This window comes from Protopterus annectens, chromosome 16.part0 (assembly GCF_019279795.1).
Source record: "Protopterus annectens isolate FY-2018-M chromosome 16.part0, PAN1.0, whole genome shotgun sequence".
Classification (NCBI taxonomy): domain Eukaryota; kingdom Metazoa; phylum Chordata; order Ceratodontiformes; family Protopteridae; genus Protopterus; species Protopterus annectens.
Window position 1 is genome coordinate 366,553,237 of NC_056750.1, and position 19,686 is coordinate 366,572,922.

The 19,686-nt window shown below is 47.4% G+C and overlaps 1 protein-coding gene across 1 annotated transcript in view; it reads left to right on the forward strand.

Moving 5' to 3' along the window:
* WDR5 (WD repeat domain 5) overlaps positions 1 to 19,686 on the forward strand; it is a 1,892,625-nt gene that overhangs the window by 388,475 nt on the left and 1,484,464 nt on the right. The window contains exon 5 of the mRNA XM_044058043.1: positions 5,846 to 5,919. Within this exon, the coding sequence (XP_043913978.1) occupies positions 5,846 to 5,919 (74 nt within the window). The remainder of the gene's footprint in view (positions 1 to 5,845; positions 5,920 to 19,686) is intronic.

Below are 19,686 nucleotides of genomic sequence, written 5' to 3' on the forward strand. Positions count from 1 at the left end.
TGGGAGGGTCATGACAGATAGGCGCAGGAAACTCATGGACAGGGGGTTATTAAAACCTTCCTTTCAGGAGGCTCTGGATGCTTCAGACCAGGCATCCAAATCCTCGAAGGAATCGAAGACGTCGGAGCCCAAGTCATCGGCTCCGAGCTCTTCGAGTAAAGTTAGATCACCGGTTCCACAGACTTCGGGGCCGAGTGTTCAACTGTTGTCAGTTCCCGAGCCTCGAGTCTTGGAACCGGTGATGGAGCTCCCTCCCTCGACTCTATTGAGGTCGGCTCCGTCTTAGGTTCCTTCGACCCGTTCTTCTTCTAAGCTCTCCGATATCTATGTGGATCGTGTGGTGCAGAAGTTATTGGAGCATTCGGCCCTATCCAAACTTATTTCGGTTTCCACCCAGTTGGTGTCGAAACTTGAAGGCCTCCCATTGTCTCCATCCATTCCTCCTCTGAGACCTGTCCAGTCTTTGGAGCCGGAAGAGGTTGATCTTCTGATTGTGGAGCCCTCGGGTCCAGAACCGTCCTTTTCTCGGTCTGTTCCTCTCACCTCGACTGGCCGGATCCGTACCGGAGTCTCGGTGCCGACGATCTGTCCTTGGTTCCGGGGCGAGAGTCGAACCGGCGTTTGGTTCCGACTCTTCCCCTCGGGGCCTTGGCGCGGATCGATTCGGCTCCGTCCTCGGGGTCGATGCCTTCGGTGCCTGTCTCGGGGATTCTTCCCATTTCTTCGGAACTGGGAGATTCTTCGACTCGGGACCCGGGGGCCTTCGATCTCATGAGGAAGGTGTTGTCTACCCAGACAACCACATCAGTAGAAGCAACCTCTCCTCCCCATAAAGGGCCGTTATCTTCCTCTGCACCCATGGCTACATCCAAGCGTCGAGCACCGGTGTCTCAGCCACCCCTGGAGGGTGCCCCCTCTTCCTCGGAGGCTTCTTCGGATGCTCCCCATGAAGAAGTCCCTAGGAAAAGATTGTGTAAGAGGAGACACTTAGATTCTCCACAAGAATCTTTGACATCCGATACTGACTTGGATGAGTCAGAAGGGTCCCCTAAGTCACCTTCAGAAGATGTCTCTTTTTCTGACATATTGGAGATCCTGAAACAGAGAGGTGACTGGCAGTCCCTTCCCCCTTCTGAGGATGAGTCAGTCTTGCTGAAGGCATTTGGTGCTCGCCCTTCCTCCTCCTGGGTCACTCCGCCCTTCGATGAATTAATGGAACTTATTGCTTGAAGGGCGGGAGGCTCCTGACACAGTGGAACCAGTCCCTAGGAAGCCTAATAAGTATATCACTGCACCCCAGGACAAGACTTACTTGACAAAAGGAGTTCCAGTGGACGCTATGGTGGTGGCAGCGCCACGAAAAAGGAGATGTCGGAATCTTCCTCATCTGTCCATCCCCTAATAAAGATTCTAGGACTATGGACAGGTATGGGAAGCGCATTTTTAGTTCAGCGGCTTTTTCCATGCGATCCCTGAACTATTTGACCCACTTTACACGACTACAGAGGGATCTAGTCAAAGAGTTGGGAGATACCCTCCAGGGTACTACAGATGCTGCTGTCTCAGAGAAAGTGACAGCGCAACTTAATACCCTTACATCCATTGTGAACTCGTCCATGAGGCTGATCTCTTACGCAGCCGAAGGTTCAAGTAGGGCAGCAGCTTCAGCGATTGCTCTTCGCAGACAATCCTGGATGCGCTTATGTTCATTTGCGGAAGCCTTCAAGTCTTCCTTTACTAACGCCCCGTTTGACGGTGCCACTCTTTTTGGCCCCAAAGTAAAGGAGACCCTTACCCGGTGTGAGCAGGAGGGAAAGACTCTGTCTGCTGTCGGAGTCCGTTTTTCCACCCCAACCAGCCCGTACCCCAAAGGGCAACGTGGTGGAAAAATGTGGTTTCGAAAACCCCAAGGATCTTTCCCAGGCACATAGGGTGATGCCCCTTCTAGAGGCAGAGGAGGGGGCAGAGGTGGAAGACGCCGCCCTGGTGGCAGAGGGGGTCCGCAGAATCAAGGTGACAGGGATACACTCCCTGGTAAACCTTTCCAGCACTTCTGAGAGGAGGCCCGACTGTCCTGCTCTGGAGGCAGTCGGGGGTCGCTTAGCTTTATACCCTCAGGCCTGGCAAAACATAACTACAGACAAGTGAGTAAAAAGCGTGGTTACCAGAGGTTACAATATACCATTTCTATCCTATCCCATTCCAAAGAAAAGACTCCCAGATGTACCGCCCCATCTGAGAGAGCCAGCAGCTATAGAAATTTCAAAGCTGCTAGAAAAAGAGTCATCCAACCAGTCCCAGCGGACCAAAGAGGATTCAGGAACTTACTCAAGGTTCTTTTTAGTTCCAAAGAAAACAGGGGACTGGAGGCCCATTCTGGACCTAAGCGACCTCAATACCTTCGTCAAGAAAGAAAAGTTCCGAATGGTCACGCTTCAATCGATCCTTCCATTCTTACAGAAGGACGACTGGATTTGCTCAATAGATCTGAAGGATGCATACTACCACATCAAAATGGCCAGGGCATCCAGAGATCATTTGCGCTTCCGGCTGGGTGCCAGTCACTTTCAGTTTCGAGCCCTGCCCTTTGGTCTGACCTCAGCGCCCAGGGTCTTCACCAAATGCATGGCAGTGGTAGCGTCTCACTTGAGACGCCTAGGATTCCAGGTGTTTCCGTATCTGGACGACTGGCTCCTTTCTGCCACCACCCAGCGTCAACTAGTACAGGCCAGAGACTACACTCTTCAACTGTGTATTCACCTAGGAATTTCCATAAACTTCGGAAAATCCTTACTACAGCCATCACAGCGTATCTTATTCATAGGAGCGGAATTAGATACACATCAGTTAATTCTAAGACTTCCTCCAGAAAGGATACTTTCACTTCAGACTCACATACGTCTTCTTCTCTTGTCCAGGAAATCCCCAGCAAAACTGGTACTGAAGGTTTTGGGACTCATGTCAGCTTCTCTTATTGCAGTACCCTTGGGAAGACTGCACATGAGAGTCCTACAATGGCTACTGTTTGCACAATGGTCGTTCCAACAACTACCTCTAACACACGAGATTCTTATAACTAACACATGCAAAACACACCTAAACTGGTGTCTTCAGACTTGCAACCTTTCCAAGGGGAGACCATTTGTGCTACCCACGCCGACAGCTTCGGTGACCTCGGACGCTTCCCTGATAGGGTGGGGGCATCTTTCAGGGACAGACAGTCCAAGGCTTAATGGACCAATTTAGAGTACAATCTGCACATCAATGTTCTAGAGTTGAGGGCAGTGTTTCTAGCGTTGCAACACTTTGCTCCCCTTCTTCCTCTGGGAACTATTGCAGTTCAGACGGACAACATGTCGTTAGTCTGGTACATAAACAAGCAAGGGGGAACCAAGTCCTATCAGCTATGCAGAGAGGCCATGAGAATCTGGCAATGGGCGGAGTCCACGGGTCGCTTTCTGATAGCAACGCACATCCCGGGGTCATCCAACGTCATAGCCGACAGGCTGAGCAGAGCAATACTGTTACCGCACGAGTGGTCCCTAAAACAGTCAGTTGCGCAAAAGATTTTTCGCAGGGGGGGCCAGCCTTCCTGCGATCTGTTTGCGTCTCCAATGAACGCCAAATGCAGGAGCTACTTTGCCCTATTATCCCTTCCAGGGGAAGTCCCCAGGGACGCACTGATTCACGATTGGCCCCCGGGTCTCCTGTATGCATTTCCTCCCTTCCCCCTGATCTCAAAGTTTCTCCAGAAAGCCAACAACCTACACAGGACAATAATCCTCATTGCCCCATTCTGGTCTCGTCAAATTTGGTTCCCCTTCCTCATGACACACTGCATTCGGGGACCCTGGATCCTGGACCCAGAGCCAGATCTATTGACTCACTCGTCAGGGGCTCCCCACCCCTCGCTCTTGTCCCTCCATCTAGCAGCTTGGCTGCTCCAATTCCCAACTTAGCCAGGTCTGATCTTCTTTCGCCTGCAGTTCAGAATATATTAGTGGCTTCTCATAAAGCTTCCACTACTAAAACATATACTAGTAAATGGAAGCGCTTTGTATTATGGGCGAATACACAGCAAGTGGACCCTGTTATAGCTCCTTTGAATAAAATATTAGAGTTTTTAACAGACTTGTTCCATCAGGGTGCTTCTCCTGCCACATTAAGAGCTCAATTGGCTGCCATTTCTAATTTCCATGTGGAAGAATGTGGGGCTCCTGTTATGGCCCACAGACTTTGTAAAGCCTTTTTAAAAGGGGTTTTTCATATTAGACCACCAATTAGATCTCCTACGTCCCCTTGGAGTCTAAACTTATTATTATCTAAGTTGATGCTGCCCCCCTTTGAACCAGCCTCCTCTTGCCCATTGAAATTTTGTCGTGGAAGACTCTCTTTTTGGTAGCCATTACATCCGCTAGGCGAGTATCTGAACTTCAAGCTCTCTCCATTAAACACCCTTATTTGATCTTTCACTCTGACAGAGTTTCTCTTCGCACTAATTCATCCTTCCTAAAGTTTGTTCTATTAACAATATTAATCAGTCCATTGAATTACCCACTTTCTTCAAGAATCACTCCAATAAAATGGAGTATATGTTGCACAAATTAGATGTCCACAGACAACTAAGGTTTTACTTGGATAGAACAAAAGATCACAGGAAATCTGATCAACTTTTTGTAGCCTTTGCTGATAACAGAAAAGGAGTAGCGGTTACTAAAATAACTCTTTCTAAGTGGTTAACTGATTGTATCATCTATGTCTATGATTCTTCAGATCAAACTCTTTTGCACAAACCCAAAGGACATTCCACAAGGTCAGTGTCTACATCCCTGGCTCATGCAGCTTGCCTACCACTAGACGCTATTTGTGCGGCTGCTACTTGGTCTAAACCACATACATTCATTTCTCATTATAAGGTAGACAAGGTTTCTAGGGACAGGGCAACCTTTGGTTCCACTGTGCTCAAGAACGTCCTTCCGTGAGTTCCTCAGGAACAAGGAGCTAGGGACGCTACCCATGTGTAAGAACAAACGGCGAGATTGAACACTATCAAATATAGAAGTTATGTCCTTACCATAACGTTCCATGTGGAGTGTTCATCTCGCCTTTGTTCTTACATTCCCACCCTTAGGAAGAACGTTCAGTTTGGTGCCTGGTCTGGGGCATTCTGCTTCTGCATTGCAGTTGTTGTATATATAGTTAACATGTATATGTATATGTATATGTATGTATATATATATATATATATATATATATATATATATATATATATATATATATATATATATATTTATATATATAGACTCTTAGTTTCTGTGCATATGTGATATTGGCATGAGTGTTCTCTCTCTGACTGCTGGTTTGCTTGCAAACTAGATCTGAGGTAAGGCAGAGGGGGATTGTGGGTATTAGGTTGTCTCGAGCTTCTTCTCGATGCAGAGCTTGCAAGCGGCCGACACGGAGCCGAGGATTGGCTCCGAACCCATGTGTAAGAACAAAGGCGAGATGAACACTCCACATGGAACGTTATGGTAAGGACATAACTTCTATTTACTGTGTCTTGGGCAAGACAACTCATAAGCTACTTCAGCAGTGAGAAATTTGAGCATTTACTGTTATGAGCAAGTAAAACTTGAGCAACTGTACTTTAGGTCCTGTAGACAGATATGTTTTCCAAGGGACAGGTTATCTGTCTGCAGCAGTAGCTGTGTTCCATCCATTTCTGTAGTAAACGCATTTATGATGTTTTTTGTGTTTCACTGTTGCACTCATTACGCATTTATGTTATGTTTACTGGTGACAATTTTTATGTGTATAACCATGTTTATTACCTATTGTATTTCAGCTGCTGATAAGCTGATAAAAATTTGGGGAGCTTATGATGGCAAGTTTGAAAAAACAATATCTGGGCACAAACTGGTATGTATTATATTCTTTTTTTTTATGTATTTGTGATTAAGGATTTGTTATTTTTTTGCAGGTTATGCATAAAATACAGCATGGTTCAATGAGGAAACTACACTTGTGTATCTGTTCAGAATAACAGTATACATATTTACTGGTTTATGATGTTCTTTGTGTTTCATTGTTGCAGTCATTACATTTGGATAATCTGGCAGGTTGCCCTCAGTCGGCCTGATTAACAAAGTCTTGGGTCCTGCGTCGGTTGCTGTCCCTTCTTCCATGACGTCATGTCTGGTATAAAACATGCAGTCAACGCCATTACATCAGTCTTTCTTGCCGTGCGGTGCCCGAAGCAAAAGCAGTTCACAAGTGCCAGTCGGCCGACTACTGAAATTTTCATTTTCAAGTTTCAGAACCGAAGTCTTCAACTTAAAGCTAAGTACCCTGTTGGGGAAACTTTTTCTTGCTCCTTACCGATGTCAGTAAAAGTTAATAATTGCATTACTTGTGGAAAGCAAATACCTCATAAAGATTTTAATTTGTTCTGTATTCCTTGCCTAGGCCCTGACCACACGTACGTTGCTGTCAGTTTTGTGCTTTATTTAATCAGCGCACTATCTGTCGGCGGTACATATTTGTGTCTAAATATTTCGGTTCTCGGTTTAATTATCCAGAAATGACGTCTGTTAGACGTCAGACTACTGGTATTTTGAAAAAATGCAAAGATAAAGACAGAGACATGTCGTCAAGGCCCAAAACTGCCGACTACGCTTCTCCTAAGCCAGTTGACAGTTCACCGGTACTCAGTGAGGCGCTTTCGCAGCCCCTGATTCCCGCTACTTCTGACTCGCAGACCTCTACTGAGACCCATTCAGAGTCTGGTATGCCGCGAGATACTTCACCTATGGAACCCACGGATGTCTGTACCTTGGATGGGTCTGGAGCTGCTGTGCAGGCACCGGCTTCTGAGGGTGTATTCAGGCCTACAAACTTGCATATTAAACAGACTCCACCTTCAATACTAAGGCCTAAATCCCGATCTATGTCTAAAAGACCAACAGCCAGGCCACATGTTCAGGCCCCTATGCCTAAAAAAACAAATGATCAAAATGGCTAACTATCTAATTACTCTAATCAGGGGTAGTCACCCCTCCCCACTTTCTAAGAGGCCTATGGCTGGGCATGACTGTGAATCTTCTGATCAGGACTCTGTTTCTTCTGATTCTTCTAATGACCTGGATTTGTCCATACCTACTTATGAGGATTCTGATGCAGAGGATTCCATTCCCTCTGCTTCCCCCCCTGAGGACTTTTCTTTTGGGGAAACTTTACATACCTTAAGGAAGCCTTTCCACTGGGAAAGTCAGGATTTTTCTGATTCAAAAAAGAGGCTTAAGCATTTTCTTCTTCTACCTCAGCATAGGCCATCTGAAGTAGTTAACTTCATTTGTGCAGCAACCTGTAGGAATCGGATCCGACTTCGGATCCGAGCCGGCAGTTTTCAACAGTTTAGATCCGAGCTCCTAGCTGCTCCCTCTACCCTTAAACCCCTGCCAACCCTGACTGACCTCAGATCTAGTTTGCCGTGCTTGTTGTCAGCAGCTGGATTCTCGAGCTCCGTCGTTAGCGAATTTCTGTGAAAAAAAAATAGAAAATTTTTTTTTCTTTTTTCTATACTTTTGTGTGAGTACCGTGTGTTAGGCCCATACCTGTTTCCCTTAGCTTAAATCTTCTTTAGTTTATATATATTTTTCCCTCCCTCTCCCTCGCTGGTTCATTAGGGTCTGTGTGTGTGTGTGTTGGGGCCTAGCGTGTGTGTTTCTTTAGTTTTAAAAATGTCTGAGGCCCCAAAACCTATTTTCTCGAAGTGCACAGAGTGTGGCAATAAGCTTTCACCGGCTGATGGCCACACTTGGTGTGTTTTGTGCCTTGGGGTTGGACACCTTTCCTCTGGGTGTACCATCTGCGCGGCATTCAACCCCAGGGCACTCAAGGACTGGAGATCCAAGCTGATCCTGGCGGGGCTCCTGCCCCCAGATTTGGCTTCGGACTCCGGTCCTACCGTGGCTACCTCCGCGGCTTAGGCGGCGGCCACTCCTGTGTCTCTCCCCCCAGCCGGGACTCAACCTCCCGCTGTAGGCCCGGAGGAGAGAGAGGCCAGGAAAGACAACAGGAGGGAGAAGCACCACAAGCGGAAGGCTGCGGCCTCCGCTTAGGCTCCCCCGACTAAGCGGTCTTCTCCCTCCAGGGCTTCCTGGTCTCCTCCTTCTCGGATCCGGTCCCCTTATTTTTCACCAGGTCCTGAGGAGGAGGAGACCCGATCTCCTTCGAGGTCATCGAGGCGGCACTCCCGTCCTGCCTCGGTGGCCTCTTCGAGATCTACGCGTAGCCTTTCCGACGCAGACTTGGACCGGATGATGCGAAGATTCCTACAGGCCCAACTGCAGATGGGAGTGCTCCTGCCTCCCCCCCTCCGGGGAGGGGAGCTCAACCCCTTTCTTTGCCCCGATAGCTCCTTCTCCATCCCGCTTCCCGGGTTTGGAGCCTTCGGAGCTGGGCAACCTTGGAACCGGGGGTGGGTCGGCGCCGATAGTCTCGGGTACTTCGGCGCTGACTCTCCCCTCGAGCCTGTCTGGTACATTTTTGTTGGATCCGAGCTCTTGGAGCCGAGGGCTGAGCTTTGGATCAGAGGGTTTCAGTATGTCTTCGGCGCTGTCCAGGTCAGAGCATACTGGGGCGTCGGATCCGATTGCTTCGGTGCCGACACCGATCCGCCTGTCTGATCCGAGTGAGGGCCCGCTCTCTGATCCCAGAGAGAGCAGCTCTACCTTGGCGTTCGAGGTGGAGAGGGCTCTGTCGACTGCTTCCAGGCCCCCGGTCCTTGCCACAGCTCCGTCCTGCACTCCTTCTCTGTTGGGTCTGACTTCCATCACCCGGCCCCAGTGACAGCCTTCTTCAATGTCCCAGGTCGTTCCCTTGGAACAGGATGTTGCTGGTGAGGCCTCCTCGGACAGCCCCCCCCCCCCCCGAGGAGATCCCCCACAAGCGGAAGTGCAAGAGGAGGCACTTGGACTCCCCTGAGTCCTTAACCGAAGACACAGATTTGGAGGAGGGGGAAGGCTCCCCCAAGGTCACCCCCCCGAGGATGTCCCCTTTGGGGACATCATGGAAATGCTTAGGATCAGAGGGGGGTGGTCTGCCCCAAAGCCGACCTTGGAGGAAGCCCTGTTCCTGGAGGCATTTGATGCAGGCCCTTCTACCTCTTGTGTGTCCCCTCCGGCCGACCCCCTGGTGGACCTGATTACCACCAGGGTGTGGAAGGAGCCGGACACTGTGGAGCCAGTCCTGAAACACCCTGACAGGATCCTCCGTCCCCCTGCCGACAGGCCCCACTGGAGCAAGGGTCCCCCCGTAGATGCCATGTTGATGGCAGCGGCCACTAAGAGGGAACTAGCTCAGGAGAGCCCCTCGGTCCACCCCCCCCCCCCCGGCAAGGAGTCCCGAGCAATGGACCGCTTAGGGAAGCGGGTGTTTGGTTCAGCGTCCTTCTCGGTGAGGTCACTGAACTACATGGCACACGTCATTCGGCTGCAGCGGGATCTTATTAAAGAATATGCTGCATTGCCTCCAGAGTCCATGTCGGCGGAGGACAAACAGTTGTACTCCACCCATATGGCCACTCTTGGGTCCATTTCCAATACCTCTATGCGGCTACTATCCCATGCCACGGAAGGAGCCGCTAGAGCCAGCGGAGCAGGTCTCGTCATGAGGCGTCTGGCCTGGCTCCGCCATTGTGATTTCGCAGAACCCTTCAAGGTGTCTTTCGCAAATGCCCCTTTTGATGGTTCTGCCCTATTTGGGAAGACCGTTCGCGACACCTTGGTCCAGAGCGAAAAGGACGGGAAGACATTGTCTGCCGTCTGAGTCCGCTTCTCTGCTCCCCAGAGGTCCTTCTCCAAGAACCAAAAGGGACAGAAGAAGATGTGGTTCCGGAAGTCGCAACAATCCCAGTCCGCTCCGGACCCCCAGTCCGCTCCGGACCCCCAGTCCTTCCGCAGCAGAGGAGGACAGGGAGGACACCCCCCTAGAGGCAGAGGGGGCCCGAAGAACTTTGGGTTCAGAGAACCTTTCTCTGATCTGCCCACGCAACAGCCCTGAAGGGTTGCGCGACTGCTCCACTCTGGAGGCAGTCGGGGGTGTTTCTTGAGGCACCTGTAAGCTTGGGAGTCCATCACGACAGACCGCTGGGTGCTTTGCATCATATCCAGAGGTTACCAGATCCCCTTCTCTTGCCCTCTTCTCTTCCCCAAACACCTCCCCGATGTCCCACCCGATCAAAGGGAGGTTGCAGCTGCGGAAATCCGGCAGCTCCTAGAAAAAAGAGCCATCCAACACGTCCCCCCAGACCAGCTCGGATCGGGTTTTTACTCCAGGTTCTTTCTGGTGCCAAAAAAGACTGGGGACTTGAGGCCAATCCTCGATCTCTCCCTTTTGAACCTTTCAGTAACAAAAGAAAAGTTCCGGATGGTCACTCTTCAATCTATTCTCCCCCTATTACGGGAGAACGATTGGATGTGCTCGATAGACCTCAAGGATGCGTACTATCATATTCTAATGGACAGATGATCCAGGAGGTTTCTCCGCTTCCGGCTAGGGGCCAGTCATTACCAATTCAGGGCTCTCCCCTTTGGTCTCACCTCAGCCCCCAGGGTGTTTACCAAAGTGTTAGCAGTGATAGCAGCCCACCTGAGGCTCCAGGGAATACAGTTTTTTCCGTACCTGGACGACTGGCTCCTGACCGCCTCGACAAGGCATCTACTCTGTACAGCCAGGGATCATTTTCTTCGCCTTGCTCCCTGGCTAGGGATTACAATAAATATAGACAGATCTGCTCTCACCCCGACCCGAGTCATAGATTTCATCGGGGCCAGGTTAAACACAATCAATCTTGTAGCCTTCTTAACCCCAGAGAGACTTCGAACCCTGAGGTTTCATGTGCGGGCCATCCTTCTATCATCATCTCCAGCGGAGTTGGTCCTGAGGGCTCTAGGCTTGATGGCAGCGGCAATCAACTTGTTACCTATGGCACATCTCAACATGAGGGTCTTACAGTGGACCCTCCAAGCCCAGTGGTCTTTTCTTCACTACCCTCTGAGTCATCCCATTTCCCTCAGCAGGGCTTGCAAGAGGGCTCTCGTGTGGTGGCTGCAATCTCCGAATCTCCACACGGGACGCCCTTTCTGTATGGCCCCTCCCCTGACCATGGACGCCTCTCACCTCGGGGAGGGGGGGGGGCACTCTTCGGGCAGGACTGTCCAAGGCACGTGGAATGATACGGAGACCTCTTTGCATATCAATGTCCTAGAGATGAGGGCAGTGCTGTTAGCGTTGCAAGCACTTCAGGACCTTCTTCCTGTAGGGACAATTGCGATCCAGACGGACAACATGTCGGTTGTCTGGTACATCAACAAACAAGGGGGAACCAAGTCTTTCCCGCTCTGTCGAGAGGCCATGAGAGTGTGGAAATGGGCGATCTCCACCAACCGTTTTCTCATTGCAACGCACATTCCGGGATGGTCCAACAACCTGGCGGACAAACTCAGTCGCACCATCCTTTCCCCCTAAGAGTGGTCTCTCAATCCGCACTTAGCGAATCAGATTTTTGCCAAATGGGGGGCAGCCCTGTTGCGATCTTCTCGCCTCTCCCTCAAACACCAAATGCAACAGCTATTTCGCTTTAATTCCCCAAGTCGGAGAATCCCCGAGAGATGCTCTGGTGCATGTTTGGCCTCTCGCTCTGCTTTATGCTTATCCACCTCTCCCCCTGATGCTAAAGTTTCTACAGAAAGCCAGTCGGTTGGGGAGCTGGATTATCCTCATTGCCCCATTCTGGCCTCGTCAGACCTGGTTTCCTTACCTTTGGTCTCATCGGGTGAATCCTCCTTGGATTCTAGATCGCCTCCCGGATCTGATCTCCCACCCCCTGGGTCTCCCAACCCTGAACCTGGACAGGCTCAAGCTCACAGCTTGGCTGCTCCAGTTCCACTCCTAGCCAGGACTCCCGGCATCTCTTCCCCAGTCAAAGCTATTCTAGTTGCAGCCCATAAGCCTTCTACTAGGAAGGTTTACAGTAGCAAATGGAGACGTTTCTCTATCTGGGCAGAATGTCAAAACTTGGATCCCTTCACAGCTCCTTTACCTGTGGTGCTAGACTTCTTATCAGGATTATTTCACCAGGGAGCTAGCTGTTCCACTGTCAAGGTTCAACTAGCAGCTATCTCTCACTACCATGTCGGACATGATCTGCGTCCCTTGATCACTTCAAAGCTGTGCAAGACCTTCCTGAAGGGCACCTTCCTGCTCAGACCTCCGGTAAAGGAAGTGGTACCTCCGTGGGATTTGTCGTTAGTGCTTCAGGCTTTGACAGCTCCCCCCTTTGAGCCTGCAGCTTCAGTGGAACTCAAGTATTTGTCTTGGAAGACGGCCTTTCTCGTCTCCATCACCTCTGCCAGAAGAGTTTCTGAAATTCAGGCCCTTTGTGTCAAACCCCCGTATCTAACCTTCCACAAGGATAGAGTCTACCTCAGGACCAATCCCTCCTTTCTCACTAAGGTTGCTTCTGAATCTAATATCAACCAGTCTATTAATCTGCCAGTCTTCTTTCCCAACTATCACAGCAAAGGAGAATACAAATTACACTCGGATGTGCATAAACAACTTCGATTCTATATTCACAGGACATCTGGTCATAGGGAATCGGACCAGTTGTTAGTCTCCTTTGCCAAAAAGAATTTGGGTAAATCGGTATCCAAAGTTACGCTGTCTCGATGGATCTCGCAATGTATTCTTTTGGCTTATGAAAGTTCTGGTAGGCCTGCACCTCAGGGAGTCCATGCCCACTCTACCCGATCTATGTCTACCTCTGCTGCTTTTAGATCCAGGGTTCCTTTAGATATTTGTTCGGCCGCCACTTGGGCCTCATCTCATACCTTTATCAACCATTATAAGCTAGATATTCTCTCCAGAGGGAGAGCATCCTTTGGCTCTGCAGTGCTCCGGAACATCCTTCCATGATGGCCGCCCAAGATTCAGGTAGCTGGGGACTCTGTCCCACCGGTTACTGCACAAATGAAGTTAACAACTTCAGATTAATAAGTTATGTACTCACCATAACGTTCCATCTGAGTAGATAAACTTCATTTGTCAGCAACCATCCCCCCTCCTTCCCCCTGACCTTCCATCATTCACTTTTGCTGTATACAGAGATGACATTTGAAATTGGTAAATCTGTAGCAGTTGCTGCTTGGGGGCAAACTTGATCTGAAGTCAGTCAGGGTTGGCAGGGGTTTATGGGTAGAGGGAGGAGCTAGGAGCTCGGATCTAAGCTGTTGAAAACTGCCGGCTCGGAACCGAAGTCTGATCCGATACCCACAGGTTGCTGACAAATGAAGTTAATCTACTCAGATGGAACGTTATGGTGAGTACATAACTTCTTATTTGGCTTTACCTCCTGTACTAGAGATTGTTGATGACTTGTTTTCGGAATCCAGTATGGCCCCTGATTCCCTGCCTCCAGCTCCTAGTAAACCTGACGGATACTACAGGGTTCCTGAGTCCCACAAGTTCCTTTTCAAAAATCCTGTTGCAGATCCTGAAACCATTTCACAGGGGCTTAAGGGCATTAAGGATTCTACTGCTAAAAATCTTACCCCTTCTGATAGAGACTCCAGGGTGCTGGATAGATGTGTAAAAAGGTTTATACTTCTGCAACCTTGGCAATCAGGGCTTTAAACTGCCAATTTCATATGTTAAAATATCAACAGCATATTATTGGACTGCTTAAACAGAAAATGATTATTTCTGACTGTGATTTACAGGATTTATTGCATTCTGCTGAACAAAACATACTTTGCAATGTGGTTTTGATTCTTTAGAGGCCTCTTGCAGGGCTGCTGTTACTGGGTCTGTGCTTAGAAGGCATGCTTGGCTTAAGGAGCAATGTCTGCCTGATTATGTTAAAGCGAAATTGTTGGATGCTCCTTTAAGTCAGGACCGCCTGTTTGGCAATAAGGCTGAAGAAGTTTTAAAAAAGATGGAAGATAAACCTAAATCTATGCAAACTGTAAAATATTTCTTACAAATGCAACCTCCAAGATTTAGTAGGCACTGGCCTACTAAGAATTGGTCCTTTCCAGCTCCTTCCAGATCCTCTCAAGCCAAACCCAGGCACACCAAAAGCACCAGGTTTCAGACCCAGGGGACTCTCGGAACTAAGCAATGGGGGGCCTCCACTTCCAAATCTGGAAATTAAGACACCCCCTTATAGTAAACAGTCTCAATGACTTTCCTTTAAAATTACCAAGCACTTACTTTGGGGGAAAGATTGCTCTTCATGCAAAAAACTGGGAACTCATAACCCAGGGCACATGGGTTTTAAATATAGTGTCCGAGTGATACAAATTTCATTTCCACACGTTGCCAACACCAAACGGGTGGCCAGACCTGCCCCTAAATCAGTGGGCAGAGGCTCAAAAACAATTACTTTCCCTCTTAAACATGGGGGCTATCCAGTCGGTACCAGAACAGGAAAAGGGACAATTTTTCTTTTCCATGCTCTTCCTGGTACCCAGAAAAGATAAATCATGTTGTCCAATTCTGGACCTGTCTACTCTAAACACCTTTCTGGACATTCCGAAATTCAAGAAGCTGACTCTTCAGTTACTTCCTATGCTAGGCAAAGATGCCTGGTTGGCAACTCTAGATTTAAAAGAAGCATACCTGCACATCCCAATCAGGGAATCTTGCAGAAGGTACCTACGCTTCAAAGCAGGCTACTTGCATTATCAGTTCTCTGCACTGCCCTTTGGCTTGTGTACTGTCCCCAGGGTATTCACAAAGTGCCTGGCTCCAGTAACTGCATTTTGTAGGCAAAGAAATATTCAAATATATCCATACCTGGACGATTGTCTAATTCAGGCAGAAAACCAGTGCATTCTTCTAAAAAAGGTTTTAACTTGCCTGGGGTACGCCATAAACGAAAAGAAATCACAACTGGTACCCTGTCAACAGATTACATTCCTGGATACAAGCTTGAATACAACTGCCCAGGTGGCTTTCCTCACGCCAGAGAAGCAAATTCATTTGATAACTTACTTCAAACAAGTGGCCACAAAAACCCTGCTTATCTGCAAGACAAATATTGCAAGCCTTGGGGTTCATGGCCTTCTGCATTCTTCTAATTCCATATGCAAGACTGCATATGAGGAAACTACAGTGGTACTTAAAAAGTCTATGGAGTCAGCATTGTCAGAGCCTGGAAACAATGATTCCTATCGTACCTTGCCTATGACTAGAGTTCCTATGGTGAGCAGAGGCCTGCCACCAAAACAAGGGACTGCCATTCACACTACCCCCTGCTGCCCAAACCCTAACTACAGATGCATCAGACTATTCATGGGGGGGGGGCTCACCTGGCAGGGAAGTGCATTCAGGGTAAATGGAACCCAAATCAAATGCACCATATTAATCAAAAAGAAATGTTAGCTGTGCAGAATGCTCTGACAGCTTTCAAGGACTGCATTCTTCCAGGTCAACTAATGGTAAAGACTGACAACACTACGGTTATGTGGTACATAAGCAGGTGGGGGTACACATTCCTACCCCCTCTGCAGACTAGCCATGGCATTGTGGAACACGGCCTTGAGCTACAAAGTGCACCTACAAGCTCAATTCCTGCTAGGAAAATTGAATACACTGGCAGGCGGACTAAGCAGAACCCTCATGGACCCACACGAGTGGAAACTGGAACCATGGATTTTCAACATGTTGACCAGCAAATGGGGGAGCCCAGACTTAGATCTATTTGCATCCCCCCAGAACTGCCAGTTGGGCAAATTTTGCACAAGGACTCCCCACAAAAGAGCCTGGAAAGTGGATGCTCTGTCCTTCAGCTGGAAAAACCTATCAGTCTATGCCTTTCCCCCTCTGCCTCTACTCTGCAAAGTTCTGTTTACAGTAACAGGACAAACCAAGAATGATTTTGATTGCTCCAGACTGGCCACGCCAACACTGGTACCCACTCCTGTGCAGTGTGTCACAAATAACTTCTTTGCTGTGTCAGCATGAGAATCAAATTCAGCACCTTCACCTTCCAGCATTGAACCTTGCAGCTTGGCTAATCACTTAAATTCATCCTTTGCATCCCTCAGCAAACCAGTGATGGATGTCATTTTGGAGGCGAGAAGACCTAGTACTAGAAAATCTTATGCTGACAAACGGAAAAAATTCTGTGCTTGGAACCAATCTTTAGAGATGAGCACAGCAGTGCCCAATTTACCTCAGATTTTGCAATACTTAATTGAGATGCTTTATAAGGGCCTGTCTTTTTTCCTCTATTAAAATCCATGCTTCAGCTATTTCAGCTCACTATAACACAGAACCACCCCTCTTATCTCATCCCCTGCTCAGTCAGTATCTCCGAGGGCAACGAACTTGAGACCACCCAGGAGAGCTCCTACCCTTGCTTGGGACCGTAACTTTGTTTTGGAGAAACTCACTCTACCTCTTTCGAGCCAGCTGCTACTGCAGACGTAAAATTTATTTCTTGGAAAACAGCCTTCCGTTTTGCAGTCATTTCAGCTAGAAGGATGTTTGAAGTACAGTCCCTTATGACAGTGGAGCTTTTCAACATCTTTCATGCGGACAGGGTATTTTTGAGGACCAGTCCATCCTTCATGCCCAAGGTGGTTTCCACTGTGGCTTTTAATCAGTCCATTCATTTGCCAACCTTCTTTCCCAATCCACAGAACAAAGGGGAATGGATTCTGCATTCCTTGGACGTGCACAGACAACTTAGATTCTACTTGGACAGAACTAAATTTCAAAGAAAATCTGAATAATTGCTAGTAGCATTTGCTGCTGGGGCAGAGGGGAAGGCTATTTCAAAACAAACCATTTCTAAATGGATAAGCCATTGCATTAATTTCTGCTATAAGCACCATGGAAAATCTATCCCCCAGGGGATCAGATCTCATTCCACCAGGGCTGCTTCTACTTCTGCAGCCTTTCTCAATGGTGTTCCTACCAGGGATATTCTAGAAGCTGCTACCTGGAGTTCTGTACATACTTTCACCAAGCATTATCATTTACCAATTTTCTCTAAATCCAGAACTGGCTTTGCCACTGCTGTCTTGCAGGGCTTTATAGCTGGTCCTAAGGCTGTATAAATTCCTCCTCCCAACCATAGCTTTGGGAATCTACCCAAATGTAATGACTGCAAAAGTGAAGCGTGAAGAACATAATACAGTTGTGTACACTTTTATCATAAATGTAGATTTTTGAGTGTATTCACTGTTGCAGTCCTGGTTACCCTCCCTCCAGCCCCCTGTTTTTCTCTGACTATACTGCTACCTTCTTTTACTATGCTTAAAAGCCTTTTTGGTGTATTTGCTTTTGGTTGGAGGTATATTTTTGTGTTTTTTAATTTTATTTGCTCCCCATTTGGGGGGCATCTGACATCTGGGGCAAGAAAAACCTGATGTAATGGCATCAGCTGCATGTTCCATACCCCCGACGACCTGACGTCATGGAAAAAGGGACAGCAGCTGACGCAGGACCCAACACTTTGTTAATCAGGCCAACTGAGGGCAACCAGCCAGCAGATTACCCATATGTAATGACTGCAACAGTGATTACACTCTTAACATCTACATTTATGGTAAGTGTACACAACTGTACTTTCTGGGTTAAGGTCATTATAAGCTTTTATGAACTGTCACTGTGTCTTAATGAGTCCTAGGGTGGATTCCCAGTAAAAGGTGTTTCATAAACACTGATATTTTTAGCTTTGCTTTCTGTTGTCAAGATGTAATTAATATAATTGTAGTAGTTGATTGTACTTGCCTTACAGACTCAAGCCTGCTGGTAGGGATATTATCTTATAAAGATATTATGTAAAAGAAAAAGTGAAGTATTTTTCTGATGTAAGTTATGGAAAGTGTTTATGGCTACTATTATAAGAATACGCCAGATCTTGTCCAACTCAAATCACAAGCACTCAGTAAGTGGAGGAATAGTAGCAGTAGTATGATTTGTACTTAAATGGGACTAGCAATCCTCTTAATCCTCTGCTTTTCACTGTATTAACAAATTGATGTACAAGATATAACCTGGATAATTAGAGGGTGCTAGGCCCACTTAAAAGAGGAGAGATTGGTGATTGTTTTACTTATATTACAGTTTGTTTGGGCAGCGGAGCCTCATCTGTCTTTTCTACAAGCTTCAGTAGAAGCTTCAACCGGGCATGGTAAAGGAAAGCAGTCCAGTTATGTACCATTTCTGTGGTCCCACAACTGGGGAGACCCCCCCCCCCAAAAAAAAAAAAACGTATTGCTGTCAGCACAGTTTAAGTGAAAGATGTCTGTAATTTTGTATGGGAACAGATTGTGGAGTTGCATGCAAAAGAGGAGAAATCTGTAAATTAAACTTGTTTGTCTTGCTCTTCTTGCATTTCTACAAATGTAGGAAAACTGATTTTATTAAACATGCATCCATAATATGAATCTCCATAGTGATGCATTTTTAAGTGGCTGTAGCATATTGCTGCAGTAAATAAGAAATCTTGTACACTACTTGTATCCTTTACATGTCTTCAGTTAAGTACCATTTCATCAATAGCTATTGTGTAGTGTTGAGCAGTGCTTGCATAATACATCTTGAAATGTGTAAATTTAAGCATCGAGTAAAACACAACAGTGTTATCATACTGGTTCATTTCACTGTCTCATGAAAGGAATGATGTTCTTGCTAAGCAAGACTACATTTGCTGGTGGTGCAGCTTGGAAAATTCTCAAGTACAAGAACTGTTTAGCAGTGATAGTAGACCGGTCAGATAAATAGCAGTAGCTACACATTGCCCTTTCCTGACAGGCAGCATTAATATGGTAGTATAAGGTAACAGCTTGATGAGGTAGTGATTCCTGATATAAAGATGTTTCCAGCAAAAAGTGTTTTTTTTTTTTTATTTTTCCAAAATGCTTTCCTGGTAATGAGGTAGAAATCAGTCATAGCTTGGAATTAGAAAAATTTGATGTGCAGGAGTATATGAAAAATTTAAGCCAGAACTCTGGATTCGCAGAGCAGGGGGGGGGGGGGGGGGCTTGTTGCCAAGTCTCCAAAATGAATTTGGAGCACATTGAGTGTGGTTTAGTGCAAGGCAGAATACATTTAAGACAACAAATGAGTGTTTTGTGTGGTTTATGGTAAGCAGATTTATTTTAGATGTTTGCTTTGCAAGTCCACATATGTACCCTGAGCAGAGGTCACATGTCAAATGTATGCCTTGGCAAGGTAAAGCTTTCGTCCCCTGGCTGGAAGTCAGCGGACACATTCTTATGTTGAGTACTGCAACAGTGATCAGTAGGACATCTACTGTTGTGGTAAGTTCTTAAACAACTATATTTTCTCTGTTTGGATGACTGGCTAATACAACCTCCTTCCCAGTGGGTACTCATGACCCATCTCAAATTTACCATGACTACTTCAGGCACTGGGTTTCGTGATCAGTCTGGAAACAGCAATGAAATCAACCCAAGATATTCTTCATATTGATAACTCCTGCAGGTAGTTTTAGCTGTATGGGTTATATTCTGCCATGGGTATAATAGCCAGACAGCTTCCAAAGATTCAGGGCACCTTGCATGTGCCTACACTATCAAGTAGGTTGAGCTGAGTTGACCAAAAGAGAAGTTTGGGTGTGGAGCCTTTCAGAGCTTTTCTGCTGCC